This window comes from Scyliorhinus torazame, chromosome 8, assembly GCF_047496885.1.
Source record: "Scyliorhinus torazame isolate Kashiwa2021f chromosome 8, sScyTor2.1, whole genome shotgun sequence".
In the NCBI taxonomy this organism is placed as follows: Eukaryota; Metazoa; Chordata; class Chondrichthyes; order Carcharhiniformes; family Scyliorhinidae; genus Scyliorhinus; species Scyliorhinus torazame.
Window position 1 is genome coordinate 89,198,203 of NC_092714.1, and position 14,230 is coordinate 89,212,432.

A 14,230-nucleotide genomic window follows, 5' to 3' on the forward strand; every position below is an offset into this window, starting at 1 on the left:
TCGTGAAACTTGAGAATGCCAGTGAGAAGACCCAGGCATTCCTTCTCTATTTGCGCATACCTTGTTTCGGTGGGCGTCATGGCCCTCGATGCGTAGGCTACCGGTGCCTAGGATGAAGTGTCATCGCATTGAAGCAGCACCGCACCGATGCCATCCTGGCTCGCATCTGTTGATATCTTTGTCTCCCTGTCTGGGTCAAAAAATGCCAAGATGGGTGCAGTGGTGAGCTCGGCTTTCAGCTCCAACCACTCTGCCTGATGTGCTGCCTTCCACTCAAAGGCAGTGGACTTTTTTTTACCAGGTTTCGTAGGGCCGTGGTGTGTGAGGCCTGGTTTGGGATGAACTTGCCCAGAAAATTGACCATGCCCAGGAAGCGTGAGTGTCCTGCCTGCTCATTGGTCATGTCCTGTTCTTTGTGTTCATTAGCTGCCTGTCTGTGCCTGTCTGTACATCATCATCTGCATGTCTGCATATCATGACAATAAATAAAAGAAAAATGAAAGAAAACCAACTGAGACCAGAAATTTTATTTTGAACATTGATTGCTGTATTTTAGTTACAGACCAAGCTATTGATGTGAGCTCCCACCCGGATTGAGCCTGGATAAGAGAAATAGGTTTTTGGCTGAGTGCTGATGTGCGTATCATTTGCTCCTCTGTTCCTAAGTTTTTATTTTTCGAAAGCAGACATACAAACCCAGAAAATTAGCAAAAATCTGACGTTCAAAGAGCAGACAATTCAAGAACAACCCTAATTATACATCTCTGATGCATGAAGAACGAATTACTCCGAAAGTGCACTTTCTGTAAGGGTAGAGCCAATATAACAACATTTGTATTGCGGGCAACAGAAAATACACACAAGTGAGTTGTAATATTGGTGTACTGTGTACAACTGACAACTGGGCGTGGTTTTCAGTTGCCCGCTAGGTGGGAATGGGGGTGGGCATGCTTTGAAGTTAATATTTCCAGATGGTGCGTCGGTGTGACTCGACGGCCTTCGGATGTGCTGCAATTTTCAAAGCGAGGAGAAGTGAGGTGGACTGGGATGTTGGGAACCTGCTCATCTCCAATTAGCTGTCCATCAAGTTCCTGGAAGAGCATATTAATGGGCTGTGGAGGACCAGGAAGCAATTTCCATATTGCAGATTGGCAGAACCAAATAGCCTGGTGTCATTAGTACACAGCTAACAGTTGCAATGCAGAGAGCCATCAAATAATGTTTAACTTGAAATAAAAACATCAATAAAGGTTACTGTGTCATAGAATCAAATAATTTACAGTGCAGAAGGAGGCCGTTCGGCCCATCGAGTCTGCACCGGCCCTTGGAAAGAGCACCCTATCCCTGTAACCCAGTAACACCACCTAACCTTTTGGATACTAAGGGGCAATTTAGCATGGCCAATCCATCTAACCTGCACATCTTTGGACCAGGTGTTGCACTTGTAATTGGCTTGTTATAGTCATTTCTCTGCATTGTTCTGCTGGCCCTCTTATGTCCTGCTTCCTCTATTCTGCAAGCTAACAGTCGGTCGCATCGTAACTGCCAACTGTCTTTGATGAATGTGCTCAGCAGTTAGTTCCCACCTCCTGGCGGCATTCAGCAGCACTAACTGGGCTCCGAGCTTGCCACCAGCCCAATTAGGGCATTTATATTTGAAGATAGCATCAAGATGCAGCGCACTGTCGGAACATAATCTGGGCATTGGGTTCCCAACTGCACATCAAAAATCAAGCCCTTGGTGTCAATGCATACATATTAGAATTCAGAATTCTGAAGTTTCAGTCAGTGATATCCTGCTCCTCCACAGGATGCATTGTTGCAGTCATCAAAGATGAAATCATTAACTTTCAACTGACTTGCTGTGAGCTATTTTCAGAGCATTCTGGCTGTAAAAACGAATGAAAATGTTAAACCACGTTTAATCAGGGATTAACCGAGTTTTTAATCCCTGAGTGTTATAATTAGTGCTGAGCAACCTCTCTCGCCTTGAGAAAGAAGTTTTACAAGTTTCGAATCTCATTCCCTTGGAAGAACATTATGAATTTGCCCAAAATATTTTTTTAAAGATTTAAGTTTCTCTTTTAGTCCCATATATGTAACATTTATTTTGTTTGTGCAATGCTTTGAATATGATTCATATCATTTTTTTTTACTTCCTGCTTTGCCACCTGTGGGAATTTTCAATTCTGATTGGCTGATCCACTGCCTAATGTCTGACCAGTTGATGGACACTACGGATGGAATTCTCTCATCCTGCCTGTGGTGGATTTGTTGGTGCACGGGATTGGCGGCGGATCTAGCAGGTGCCAAAAAGTTGGAAACCCGCCGACATAAAAGTCATTGCAATGCTCCTACCCAGTGCTGGTTTAATGGCAGGTGGGTCTTCCTGCTGGCTTGTGGTATGAATACCATTCGTATTTATTTCCATCCCATGAATCCTCATTAAATGAGCTGCTGCCAGTGTCTGATCAGGCCTTCCAATTTTATGGAATTACATCGGTCAAAAATCCAATTGCGAAAGCGTGGCGTGAAGGTGGTCCTCAGTTCACAATGGCCTTCAAAGTGACTGCAACAATGCCTTTCTGCCGCTGTGCTGCGCTGCTCCTGATGTGCTGTGCACCAATCTGCTGGGGCATACTTGTTCCTACATTCCCATACTGAGCTGGTCATCATGAACAGCACCATGCTGTTGGACCCTCCTGTATCACCGAATCACATTAGTCCAATGCCTGAGGTTGGGGAGTACAGGTGTACCCTTACCCCTAGTGCCACAGACCAGTGTCTATCGGGACAGCACTGTGCTGTGGGGCTCATGCAGCCACGGCAACAAAGGTCTTGAGGTCTGAAGTTCAACTGCGGGGTGGAGTGTGAAGTGATGCCAGTTTGGAGAAGAGAAGGGGTGCGGGTTTGTGGCCTGATGAAGATAGAGGGAGAAATTGTGGAACAAGAGCTGCACAAGGAGTCAGGGGAGGGGGAGTTTGAAGGATTACGATGGCAGGCAGAGGGGCAAGGAGGTGGATGAAGAAGATGAACAATGGAAGGAAGAGGAAAGACCGAAGGGAGGGAAGCTGGACCCCCACAAGGCTGCATGAAAGCACTCAATCAAGGGGGTCAAAGGGATATCATGTCATTTACTGGAAGGGGATGGATGAAGACTCCAGATGCAGTGGTTCGAGGTCCAAGTGGGGCATGGGCACCTCACAAGCGATGGGCTCGGCAGGAGGCTGGTTGAATCGAGGAACAGACTTCTTCTTGAGGTTTCTAACTTTTTTCCTTTGGCTTGCTGACAGCCTGCATGGTCTGGTGAAGACAAGTGAGTTGGAGAGAGTGATATGGTTGTGCTGGACTGGTATTTAAATTTAGGGCCAGTACATTCAAATCTGCCAGCTGATGATGAGTGATAAATCAGATGCTGGCCCACCAGATGACTTGGAGGGGAACTCGCCTGTGCATAATTAATCAGGTTCTAAGTGCAAAATCTGGCCTACCATTCTGGCCAATGGGAAAGACACGACCAGAGCCACCCGCCATTGCACTTAGTCCAAAAACAATCCTTATTTTATAGTCTGCAACTCAAGTAGCACCATGCAGCAGAACTTTAAAAAAAAAACAGATGCAATCTTAAAAACAGAAAAAAATACCCATGAAGATGGTGATCCATGTTGGCTTCTGCTGGTAAGGTGATAATGGGACTCTACCTGTAAAATATTGATTGACTGTGTAAAATTGGAATGTATGGATTGGATTGGATTTTGTTTATTGTCATGTGTACCGAGGTACAGTGAAAAGTATTTTTCTGCGAGCAGTTCAACAGATCATTAAGTACATGAAAAGAAAAGAAAAGAAATACATAATAGGGCAACACAAGGTACACAATGTAACTACATAAACACCGAAGCATACAGGGGTGCAGTGTTAATCAGGTCAGTCCATAAGAGGGAGGTTTTGTGTATACTTCAGCTTTTCAATCCATGAGTACAGGTTTCTGCTGAGTGTTTATATTTTTGAAAACCTGCTGAGATTTTCAACTACAAATGGTGAAAACCAATTTATTTTGGGAGTTACTTTTTCCGAACTACAATAATCAAGTTTTAAATGGCAGTAAGGTGGATTGGTTTCATTTAGTTACTTGTGCCCTTTTTTATCCTGTGTGCCATAGTTTTCTTCTCTTTCCCCTCTCCCCCACCCAACACAGCTCAAATCACTGTACAAGTTGATTTAATAAAACATATTGACGATATTTATTGTCCTAAATGGCAAAACAAGGTGACACGCTGGACCTCGCCTGCCACGTAATATCCACACACTTGGTGGGAAATTTTAATCCCAAAAACAGGTTGGTTTGGGTCAGGTAGGTAGATATAGTTTTAAATATCTGAATCTCAACGCCATTTCCAATTTTAATGAAGATCGGATATGAGAGCAGGCAAACAACCTACTCCCAGGAAGTGAGTTGGCAACTTAAATATTATAATGAGGCTACTCACCTCAAATTTAACCACAAATCCTAATTTATCTCTAGGCCACTATGTTTCCTAAGCCTTGAGAAAGCTCACAGCTATAGAGAGGTGAGAACTGCTGCATAGGCAAATGCCTGTTCAATGACCTGCTATATCCAAAATACCTGCCATCCCTACATTCCTCCCAGACCCTTCTCTACTAGACAACCATGCCCTCCCTTCTGATCTTCTCCCTCTTCCTCACCTCCCCCTCTCCGTCCCACCCCACCACCCCTATCCCCCGCAGTGCTGGAATGGCCCATGAGGCTTACAGCCTTTCCCCTCATCTCCCTGAAGGTTTCCGATTTTCATTCCTCCCACCCCGCCCTAATATTGTGCCGCTTCACAAAATAAACACTGGGTTTCTTTTGTGGGAATCCCTGATTCTCCGCTGGGTTGGGACTCAGGTCTAGTTGGTCAGTGGTCCCCTCTCCAATGTTCCTCCAGCCTGACTGGAAGTCAAGTTCGTCAATCAGGCTGTCTTGTGGATGGGGAACCTATCACAGCATGCAGGAGAACCTCCACTCCTCCCCCACCCCTTCCCCACATCCAGTAAGCCAAAATATTAAAATCCATGCCACCCGCCCCCCTCTGCACCACACCTCTATTGGCTTCATAGATTTTAGGTCTCAGGTCGATGCTGAGCTGTACTGACTTTCAGGACACTTAAGAACCAGCATTATGTTGTGGATAAAATCATAATTTCTGCTCAATATGAATATATGCAATCCCTTGGCGCGATTCCTGTTTTTCAAGCAGAATGTAGGAAGCAGGTAAAGATCAAACAACATGTCCAGAATAATCAAGACAGAGAATTAATTTGAGAATTAATTTAAGTAGAGAATTAAATTAAGTAGAAAATTAATTTGATAGAGCAGAAAGCCTACTCATTCAATTAAAAAAAGGGAAAAGAGGAGGACAGCTTTGGTCAGGCCTGACACTATCTGACAGAAATAATGTATTCTGTTCATACAAACATACTATTTTAGAGAAGGAGTAAGCCCCTTGTGCTGACTCCACCATTCAATAAGATCATGGCTAATCTAAGTCGAGCCTCAATATCACAGTCCTGCCTACCCCGATAATCTTTCACCCTCTTTCTTGTCAGGAATTCACCTACTTCTGCCTTAAAGAGATTCAAAGACCGGGATTCTCCCTTCCTAAGTCCCCACGCCGGCAGGAAAACCGGCGCCAACGACTCCGGCGTCAACGGGCCCCAAGGTGAGGAATTCCCACCTGTCTCGGGGGCTCGCTGGACGGCGGAGTCGTTGGCGCCATTCCGTCCGGCGCCGAAGGGACTGCACGGGTTCGCGCATGCGCGGAATGGCCGTCGTGATCTCGGCATGTGCGGAACCACAGGCGTGAATCAGTGCATGCGCAGAACAACTGTCATATTTTGGCGCATGCGCAGGGGGTTCTCTTCTCCGCGCCGGCCATGGTGGAGTCCTACAGGGGCCGGCGCGGAAGGAAGAAGTGCCCCCACGGAACAGGCCCGCCTGCAGATCGGTGGGCCCCGATCGTGGGCCAGGCCACCGGTGTCGGATCCCACTGCGCCCCGCCCGAGGACCGCCCATGCCGACTTACCTGCCAAGTCCTGTGTGGGACCATGCGTAACCCACGCCGGCGGGACTGGCCAAAAACGGACGCCCACTCGGCCCATCGGGGCCTGGAGAATCGCCGGGGGAGGGGCGCTTCCAACCGCCCCCAACCGGCGTGGCGTGAGTCCTGCCCCGCCCAAAAAATGGCACCAGAGAATACGGCAGCCAGCGTCGGGGGGGGGATTCGCGCCGCCCCCCCCAGGGATTCCCCGACCTGGTGGGGGGTCGGAGAATCCCGCCCAAAGACTCTGCCCCTCAACCCTCTTGAGGCAGAGAATTCCAAACTCTCAGAACCCTCTGAGAGAATTATTTCCTTCAACATCTCTGTATTAAATGGGCAACCACTTATTTTAAAACAGTGGCCTCTGGTTCTATAATCACCCAGAAGAGGAGACACCCTCTCCAGATCCACCCTATCAATTCCCCTCAGGATAAAATGCATAGAATCTCGACAGTGCAGAAGGAGGCCAATTGGTCAATCGAGTCTGCGCCGACCCACCGAAAGAGCACTGTACCACTGTACCTAGGCCTACTCCCCCTGCCATATCCCTGTAAATTCATGCATTGATCATGACCAATCCAGCTAACCTGTGCATCTTTGGACTGTGGGAGGAAATCTGAGCACCTGGAGGAAATCCACGTGGACACGGGGTGAACGTGCAAACCCCATACAGAGAGTCACCCAAGGCTGTAATCGAACCTGGACTCCTGGCGCTGTGAGGCAACAGTGCCAATCACTGCGCTACCCTGCTGCCCATCTTATATGTTTCTTATATGGATCTGATATGCTTCAACCAAATTGGCTCGTAAGCCTCTAATTCATATTCAACTATTGAGAGATTTACTGTACCTGTAGTAGAGATGCAGTTGCACGGAGCACAATTAAGTACAACTCCTCTAGATTCAGTAAAAGCACTCTATTATCTTGCCATTATCAGCTTGGGCCTTTGTGAATACTGTATAGGCTATTTTCATGTATCCAATAAATTATTCAAATAATCTCATGTAGCATGCCTTTTCAATGTCTTCATCTTCAGTAAGAGTACACTTAATTTTGAAGTTGAAACCTGCTGTTAGGCAGCTAAGCATCTTATAAATGTTAAAGACTTTGAATTATATTTTGTTCCAGAAGTTGAGCTCAAAAGATCGCTGCAGGCAGAAGTAATAGCGTACTACACTCCTGTTTGGAGGCCAGAGTACCACATTCACCTCAGTCTGGTGAATTGATAATTTTTTCTCCAGACATGGGACATAGAGCTTCTTATGGAAATAAGATACTTCATCAGAAGAGGAAAACAATGATCAACAAGCAAAATAAGAACTAAGTTGGAGGCCAGACAATGGCAGCCTCTTAGCTGGAGGAAGAGATACGACGCAGTAGGTGATTGAGGAAATGGAAAAAAGAGCAGCACTGTGATAATTGCCACAGAAAATGCTTTCTAGCAGGAAAACCTCAAGAGGGCAAGTAGAGGTTCTTGCCCTGCATTTTCTTTTGTGCTAAAGGTACAAAGTGTGTTTCTGAGTGCTTACAGATTGAGCTTTGGGCATGCTTTAATCTTACCTCACTTTCCTTCATTGTGTATGACCTAGAAAATAAATCCTATGGATTAAATCTGTGTTAGTTTAGGCTGTGGGCTCCTGCTAATATTTCCACTCTCTGGTGTATCTTATTCTCACTCTGTCAGCTCACCTTAAGATAAAATAAATCTTGCTGATTATGATAAAAAGATTGATAGATACAGTGTTGATTTTCAGAAGGAAAACCTCTGAAACTCTTAGATAGGCAACAATACAGACTAAGGTTAAAAAATAAAAATGGTGGAAATACTCAGCAGGTCAGGCAACATTCAGAAAGAGAAAAGAGCTAAAGTAATAAGCCAAAGACCATTCATCATAACAAAGATTAAGACTGTTCACTTCTATGAAAGCAAATCATTCAAGTGACTGTGGGCTGCATCGATGTCAACTAGCATATCCATGGTATTGCAACAACATTTAACAATTAAGCTATGTTTTTAATAATAGCTCAATCTGAGGACTAAAGTATGCCAATAGGAATTCATTAAAATTTTGTTTCTAAGCTATAGGGGTTATCTAAATAATAGGTTTAAAAACATCCAGGGTAACTGTGAATAGATGACTAACAGTGGTTTCAGTGAATGACCTAGGTCTTTATTATACCCTTGAGCTAGAATTTCAATGAAAGACTAAGTCTACTCTGCTGAAGCTTTCACAATCACCTGCTCCAGGCATCAATTTAACTCAGTTGGGTTTGTATGTTCCAAAAACCAACTAGAACCATTCTAATCTAATCTCGCCTCTGACACAGATCTACAGCTAGGTTAGAAGGATTCCATATTTGGTTGAAGACTTTGATCTATGGAGACCTGTGATTATTCTATATAATAAATATTCACGCCTATGTGTGAGGATATGAATAAAGGTCATGCAAAATTCTACGTTTGGATGGACAGTATACAGTCAAATCATTCATTCACTTTGAAAGGTGGCATTTACTCTACTGCTTATTGTGGCCTTTAATTTTATGATGGCATTTGGAGGCACTGACCTTACTTCATTATATGCTTTCTGCATGAAGATCTGGATATTTTGTGAAACTAGATTTGGGATTTGTTATCACTTATTAAATGGCAAGACCTATGAACAGCCAAAATTCTTTGCCACTTACTCTGACCCATAATTGTTCCATGCAGCAGTAATAATAACAACTTCATAATAGTTCCTTCTACTCTCCAGAACAGATTTGGTGGTGGAAACGAGTCAAGTTTGATAAAAGATGTAGGGCGGGATTCTCCCGCAATTGGCGGAATGGCCCGACGCCGGCGCCAAGAACGGCACGAACCACTTCAGCGTCGGGCCAACCGGAAGTTGTGGAATCCTCCGCACTTCTGGGGGCTAGGCTGGCGCTGGAGGGGTTGGCGCGTGCCAACTGGCACCGAAGGGCCGGCGCGAGTTGCCGCATGCGCAGAACCGCCGGCTTGGTTCCACGCATGCGTAGACCGGCCGCGTGTGTTCCTGCGCATGCGCAGGGGTCTTCTTCCTTCCGTGCCTGCCATGGCAGAGCCCTACAGAGGCCGACGCAGAAGGAAGGAGTGCCACGACGGTACAGGCCCACCCGCAGATCTGTGGGCCCTGATTGCGGGCCAGGCCACCGTGGGGGCTCCCCCCAGGGCCGGATCCCCCAACCCCGCCTCCCACCCCCCGAGGACTCCACTAGACGGTCTACCAGGCAGGTCCCACCATGTGGGACCATGTCCATTTCACGCTGGCGGGACTGGCCAGGAAGTGACAGCCGCTCGGCCCATCGGGGCCTGGAGAATTGCCGGGGGAGCCGCTGCCAACGGCCCCCGACCGGCGTGGCGTAAACCCCGCCCCCGCCCGAAAACCGGCGCCGGAGAATACGGCAGCCGGTGTCAGAGTGACGGGGCGGGATACACGCCGCTCCCCGGGGATTCTCCCTCCCGGCGAGGGATCGGAGAATCCCGCCCAAAATGGAAGTTTATGACACCAAATTAATACTTTCTTTTCGATAAATCCATTCTAATATTAAGGAAACGTACAGTGACAATGGGAATTATTCCTTAAATTTTGTATACGTCTGACTCTTCAAGGAAGATGCGAGATGGATGGATAGATGGATAGATTCTCCTCTTCTTTTCCATATCTTGACAACCTGGTTGCTCCCTAAGGACAGGTGGAAGAACCTTCCAATCATGATGTCACTGTCCAGCCATTAGTCCCAACTGTCCTCAGAATATACCTGCTGATACCTCAGGATATTTTGACTGAGGCCACTTCCCAACAGTATAATCTAGCCTAAAGGGAGAGGATAGTTCTGCCTTAATAAATAAACATCACTGCAGCACGCCCAGGTCAGATTATCCATGAGCAATACCATAGGAAACCAGTTAGTGACTTCTCATATTGGGGATGCACCAGATGGCATTGTTATTGTTACTGCAAGGAACAGCTGTGATGCACAGCAAGTGGTATCATGCTATGGCTCACAGGATTCATAAATGAGATAGTACATGATTTGTATGTACAAACATCATACGTTTATACTCCGCTGAAAATGTGTTGGCAAACACAAATAGCAGTGGAGGTTTTCAATATCTGCTTTTGGACTATCTTCTTAATATGCAAGTGCCTAATTTTCTAGCCCAAGAGGATAATAAATCAAATATTGATTTCTGTTAAAGAAAACCAGGTTAAATACCATGCCTTTTTATAACAAGAGCTCTGTTAATTATAATTCGCAAATGGCCCTCCTTGTATTCCAAGTGCAATGTCTCATTCCATGAACAGAAATCAGTATTTGTCAAAATGCAACTTTGGTATGTTAATAGTCTACAACACAAAGCCTGCTAAAAGATATTTCTAGTGCCATCTAGTCTAACAAAATGACTAGAATCATGACTAATCCATACTGACCTTGAATGGGATTTGGAATAGTTGGCAGGACACTTTCTATGGAAGGAAATGGTAAAACAAAAATTGGGAAAAGGACATTTATACATACATTATGCTGCCATGATGCAACACTGAACACAAATGAACACAGAAGGGCTTAGTTGTTTGAAATAATGCTTTGAATTTGTGCAATTTGCCAGTTACTGTGCTCAAGTTCCTCCTGCCCATTTGCTGCTGTTATGTTGTTCTGTAGTCCAACCTGGCACAAAGCAAATGCGACAACTAAACGCTGGTGTCGCTTCCGCTGGAGTTAAGTGCCAAAATCACTTTGGTATGCCATGCAGAATAAATTGCCTCTGAGCTACTGAATGATTAAAGGTTTGCGCACATGGTTTACATTTTTAAATGGTTATATTCCTTGAAATTTAAAGTATATTTCTGGAGGGAAAGTTGGATTATAAATTGGTGGTGTTTCACCTTGATTTGATCTTGAGAACTGGTCTAAATATAGCCAGGGAAACCCATTACACAGACTAAGGATTAAAACAAAAGTCTTGTGATGCTGTCAGTGACAATTATCAAAAGCTTGTACTCCATTTTAGAACATAAGAATTAGGAGCAGGAGTAAGCAATTCAGCCCCTCGAGCCTGCCCCAACATTCAATAAAATCATGGTTGATCTAACTCAGCCTCAACTCCACTTTCCTGCCCATTCTCCATAACCCTTCAGCCCATTACTAATTAAAAATCAGTCTATCTCCTTCTTAAATTTACTCAATATCCCAGCATCCACAGCACTCTGGGGTAGTGAATTCCATAGATTCATAACCCTTTGAGAGAAGTAATTTTTTCATAATTCTGTTTTAAGTCGGCTACCTCATATCCTAAAACTATGACCTCTCATTCTAGATTGTCTCATGAGAGGAAGCATCCGCTCCAAGCCTACTTTGTCAATATCTTTTATCATCTTTTATACCTTAATTAGATCTCCTCTCATTCTTCTGAACTCGAGAGATTATCGGGATAAACTGCTCAATCTCTCTCCATAGGACAAACCCCTGGTCTCTAAAATAAATCTAGTGACCCTCCTCTGAACTGCTCCTAATGCAACAACATCCCTCCTCAAATAAGGGGACCAAAACTATACACAGTACTCCAGGTGCGGTCTCACCAATGCCTTATACAGTTGAAGCTTCACAACCCTACTTGTTATATTCTATTCCTTTAGCTATAAATACTAATATTCCACTGGCATTCTTTGATGCCTGCTGTATCTGTATACGAAGATTCTGCGATTCATGCACGAAGACACCTAGATCCCTCTGCACCAAAGCACTCTGCAGTTTCTCTCTATTTAGATAATAAGTTGCCTTTCCATTTTTCCGATCAAAATGGATAACCTCACATTTATCCACGATAAATGCCATCTACCAAATTTTGGTCCACCCACCTAACGTATCTACATCTACTTCTAAATGTATTTTTTCCTCACTGCAACTTACTATCCCACCTATTTTAGTATCATCTGCAAGTGTGGCTATAGTACCTTCTATCCCTGCATCCAAGTGATTAATATATACTGCAAATACCTTACTTCCTAAAGCACCCAAAAAACAAAATAACTTCTCTTCAATTCTCAGTTTGTTATCAGGATAAGTTTATTTTGTTCTCTGCAGATGGACAACATTTGTGATTCAATCTACAATTTAATACAGTTTAACAACAGTGCAAACAAGATAAACCAGGCCCTTTTCTTTATGCACAAGTAGTCAGACTTATGACACCTGAATCTTTTGAAACCTCCTGTTGCTGGGTCGCAGAGGATGTCAAGTATTATGTCAATGTCATGTGGGAAGATTGGCTAAGATACTCTGCAATGAGGCCATGAACAGTTTGCAAAGCAATTAATCACTATTCAGGAAAATGGAAGATGCAAAGCACCACAGTGTAACATTGTGTTTCCCAGCAGCCAAATCACGGTCTTTAATTGGGGGCAAATATTCAAGTTTTACAGATGCTCAGAAATACCTCCATATTGTTCTGTGTATAGTCTTTGAGATTTGCCTAAAATTGATTGTTCTGTGCACACTGCATCTTTTAATATTACACTGATAGATTCCCTTTTAGAAACAAAAATATTTTCATCTTTTTAAGCTATCTCTTGCTGTACTCCAAAGTGTCCAGCAAACAATTAACAAGGTCAAATAATTGTACGCCTTTCCAAAGGTGGCAGTCTGTTTGATCAAGACAAACAGCAGGCAATACATCAGTACATTGCAGTGACATAATAATTTGACTTAACAGCCACTTAATATTTTAACATTATATTAAGTTCTTAATAATAATGAAGTTATGAGTTCAGGCTGAATGCAAACTCAGCATTATCAGTATCTTACATGACTAGCACTTGCCCTCCTTTAAGGAGCCCTGGGTCACCACTGTGAACAGTCTGCAGATGGGAAGATGACAGCCAAGAGTATTCCCGGTTGCTGTCTGCACGTTCTATATCAGTGCTACGAGTGTAACTGAGCACACTACAAAAGATCGTCATGCCTGATTTGACCCAGCAACATCCAGACACCATTCTCAGTGTGAAATGGAGCCCTGCCAATAGAGTATTCTGAAAAATCAACCATTACTTAAAGAAGCCCCTAAAGACAATTTTCATTTAATTACTGGTCATCATTTGCAGTTAGGCATTGAGTTATTTCATTTAATATGCTGAAATAAACTCTTCCATTTCTATAAAAATATAAATCAAAAGAGTCAACCTATGCTCCAAATGTATTAATGATAAAGAGACTTTCACTAGAGTAGCTATCTGGTATAAATGAATATTTGAGTTAAGCGAATTGAAATTGAGAATCTCAGTCAATTTTCTATCATCAGCATTCTTGTAAATGAATGATTATAGCCCAAACTCACCATTAAGTGCATATCATTCCATCTAAAATACACATTACAGTATGTTTACAGCCAAAATGATTTACACAATTACATTGCAGCATATCTGTTCCATAACTTTAATTATTTGTCCATTGTGCTGATTTGTAGAAAATTAAATGCAATAAATACACTTGGGCAACCCCTACAAGACAATTATACAAAATGTCCCCTTGATTCCTCAATTATTAAAACTAACTGACTGCTTTTGCTCCACGGGTTAGTTGAGATGGATCTTGTAGCCAATACTGTTCGCTTCAGTGCTCCATAGCTAGCGAGAAGGGAAAACCAGCCAGACTTCCAATCCAATGTTTGTGAACAACACTATAAAAACATAACTTATTGCCACTGACCCTTTGGCAGAAAGTATGCGTATGTGGCGGTCAGGTGACTGCAGGATAAAGCTCAGTTGTGATGTTCCTGCAGCAAAATAACTTCAGCCTCTTACTCATAGATTATCATAGAATTTACAGTGCAGAAGGAGGCCATTCGGCCCATCGAGTCTGCACCGGCTCTTGGAAAGAGCACCCTACCCAAGGTCAAGACCTCCGCCCTATCCCCATAACCCAGCAACTCCACCCAACACGAAGGGCAATTTTGGACACTAAGGGCAATTTATCATGGCCAATCCACCTAACCTGCACATCTTTGGAGTGTGGGAGGAAACCGGAGCACCCGGAGGAAACCCACGCACACACGGGGAGGATGTGCAGACTCCGCACAGACAGTGACCCAAGCCAGAATCGAACCTGGG

At 44.1% G+C, this 14,230-nt stretch overlaps 1 protein-coding gene across 5 annotated transcripts in view; it reads right to left on the reverse strand.

The window, feature by feature from the left end:
• LOC140427995 (limbic system-associated membrane protein-like) overlaps positions 1–14,230 on the reverse strand; it is a 1,212,363-nt gene that overhangs the window by 124,903 nt on the left and 1,073,230 nt on the right. For 4 of the 5 annotated variants that reach the window (XM_072513931.1, XM_072513930.1, XM_072513935.1 and 1 more), the window contains exon 7: positions 10,556–10,591. The exons of the other annotated variant lie outside the window; for it this stretch is intronic. In XM_072513931.1, coding sequence (XP_072370032.1) covers positions 10,556–10,591 — 36 coding nt within the window. The remainder of the gene's footprint in view (positions 1–10,555; positions 10,592–14,230) is intronic. 5 annotated transcript variants of the gene reach the window in all.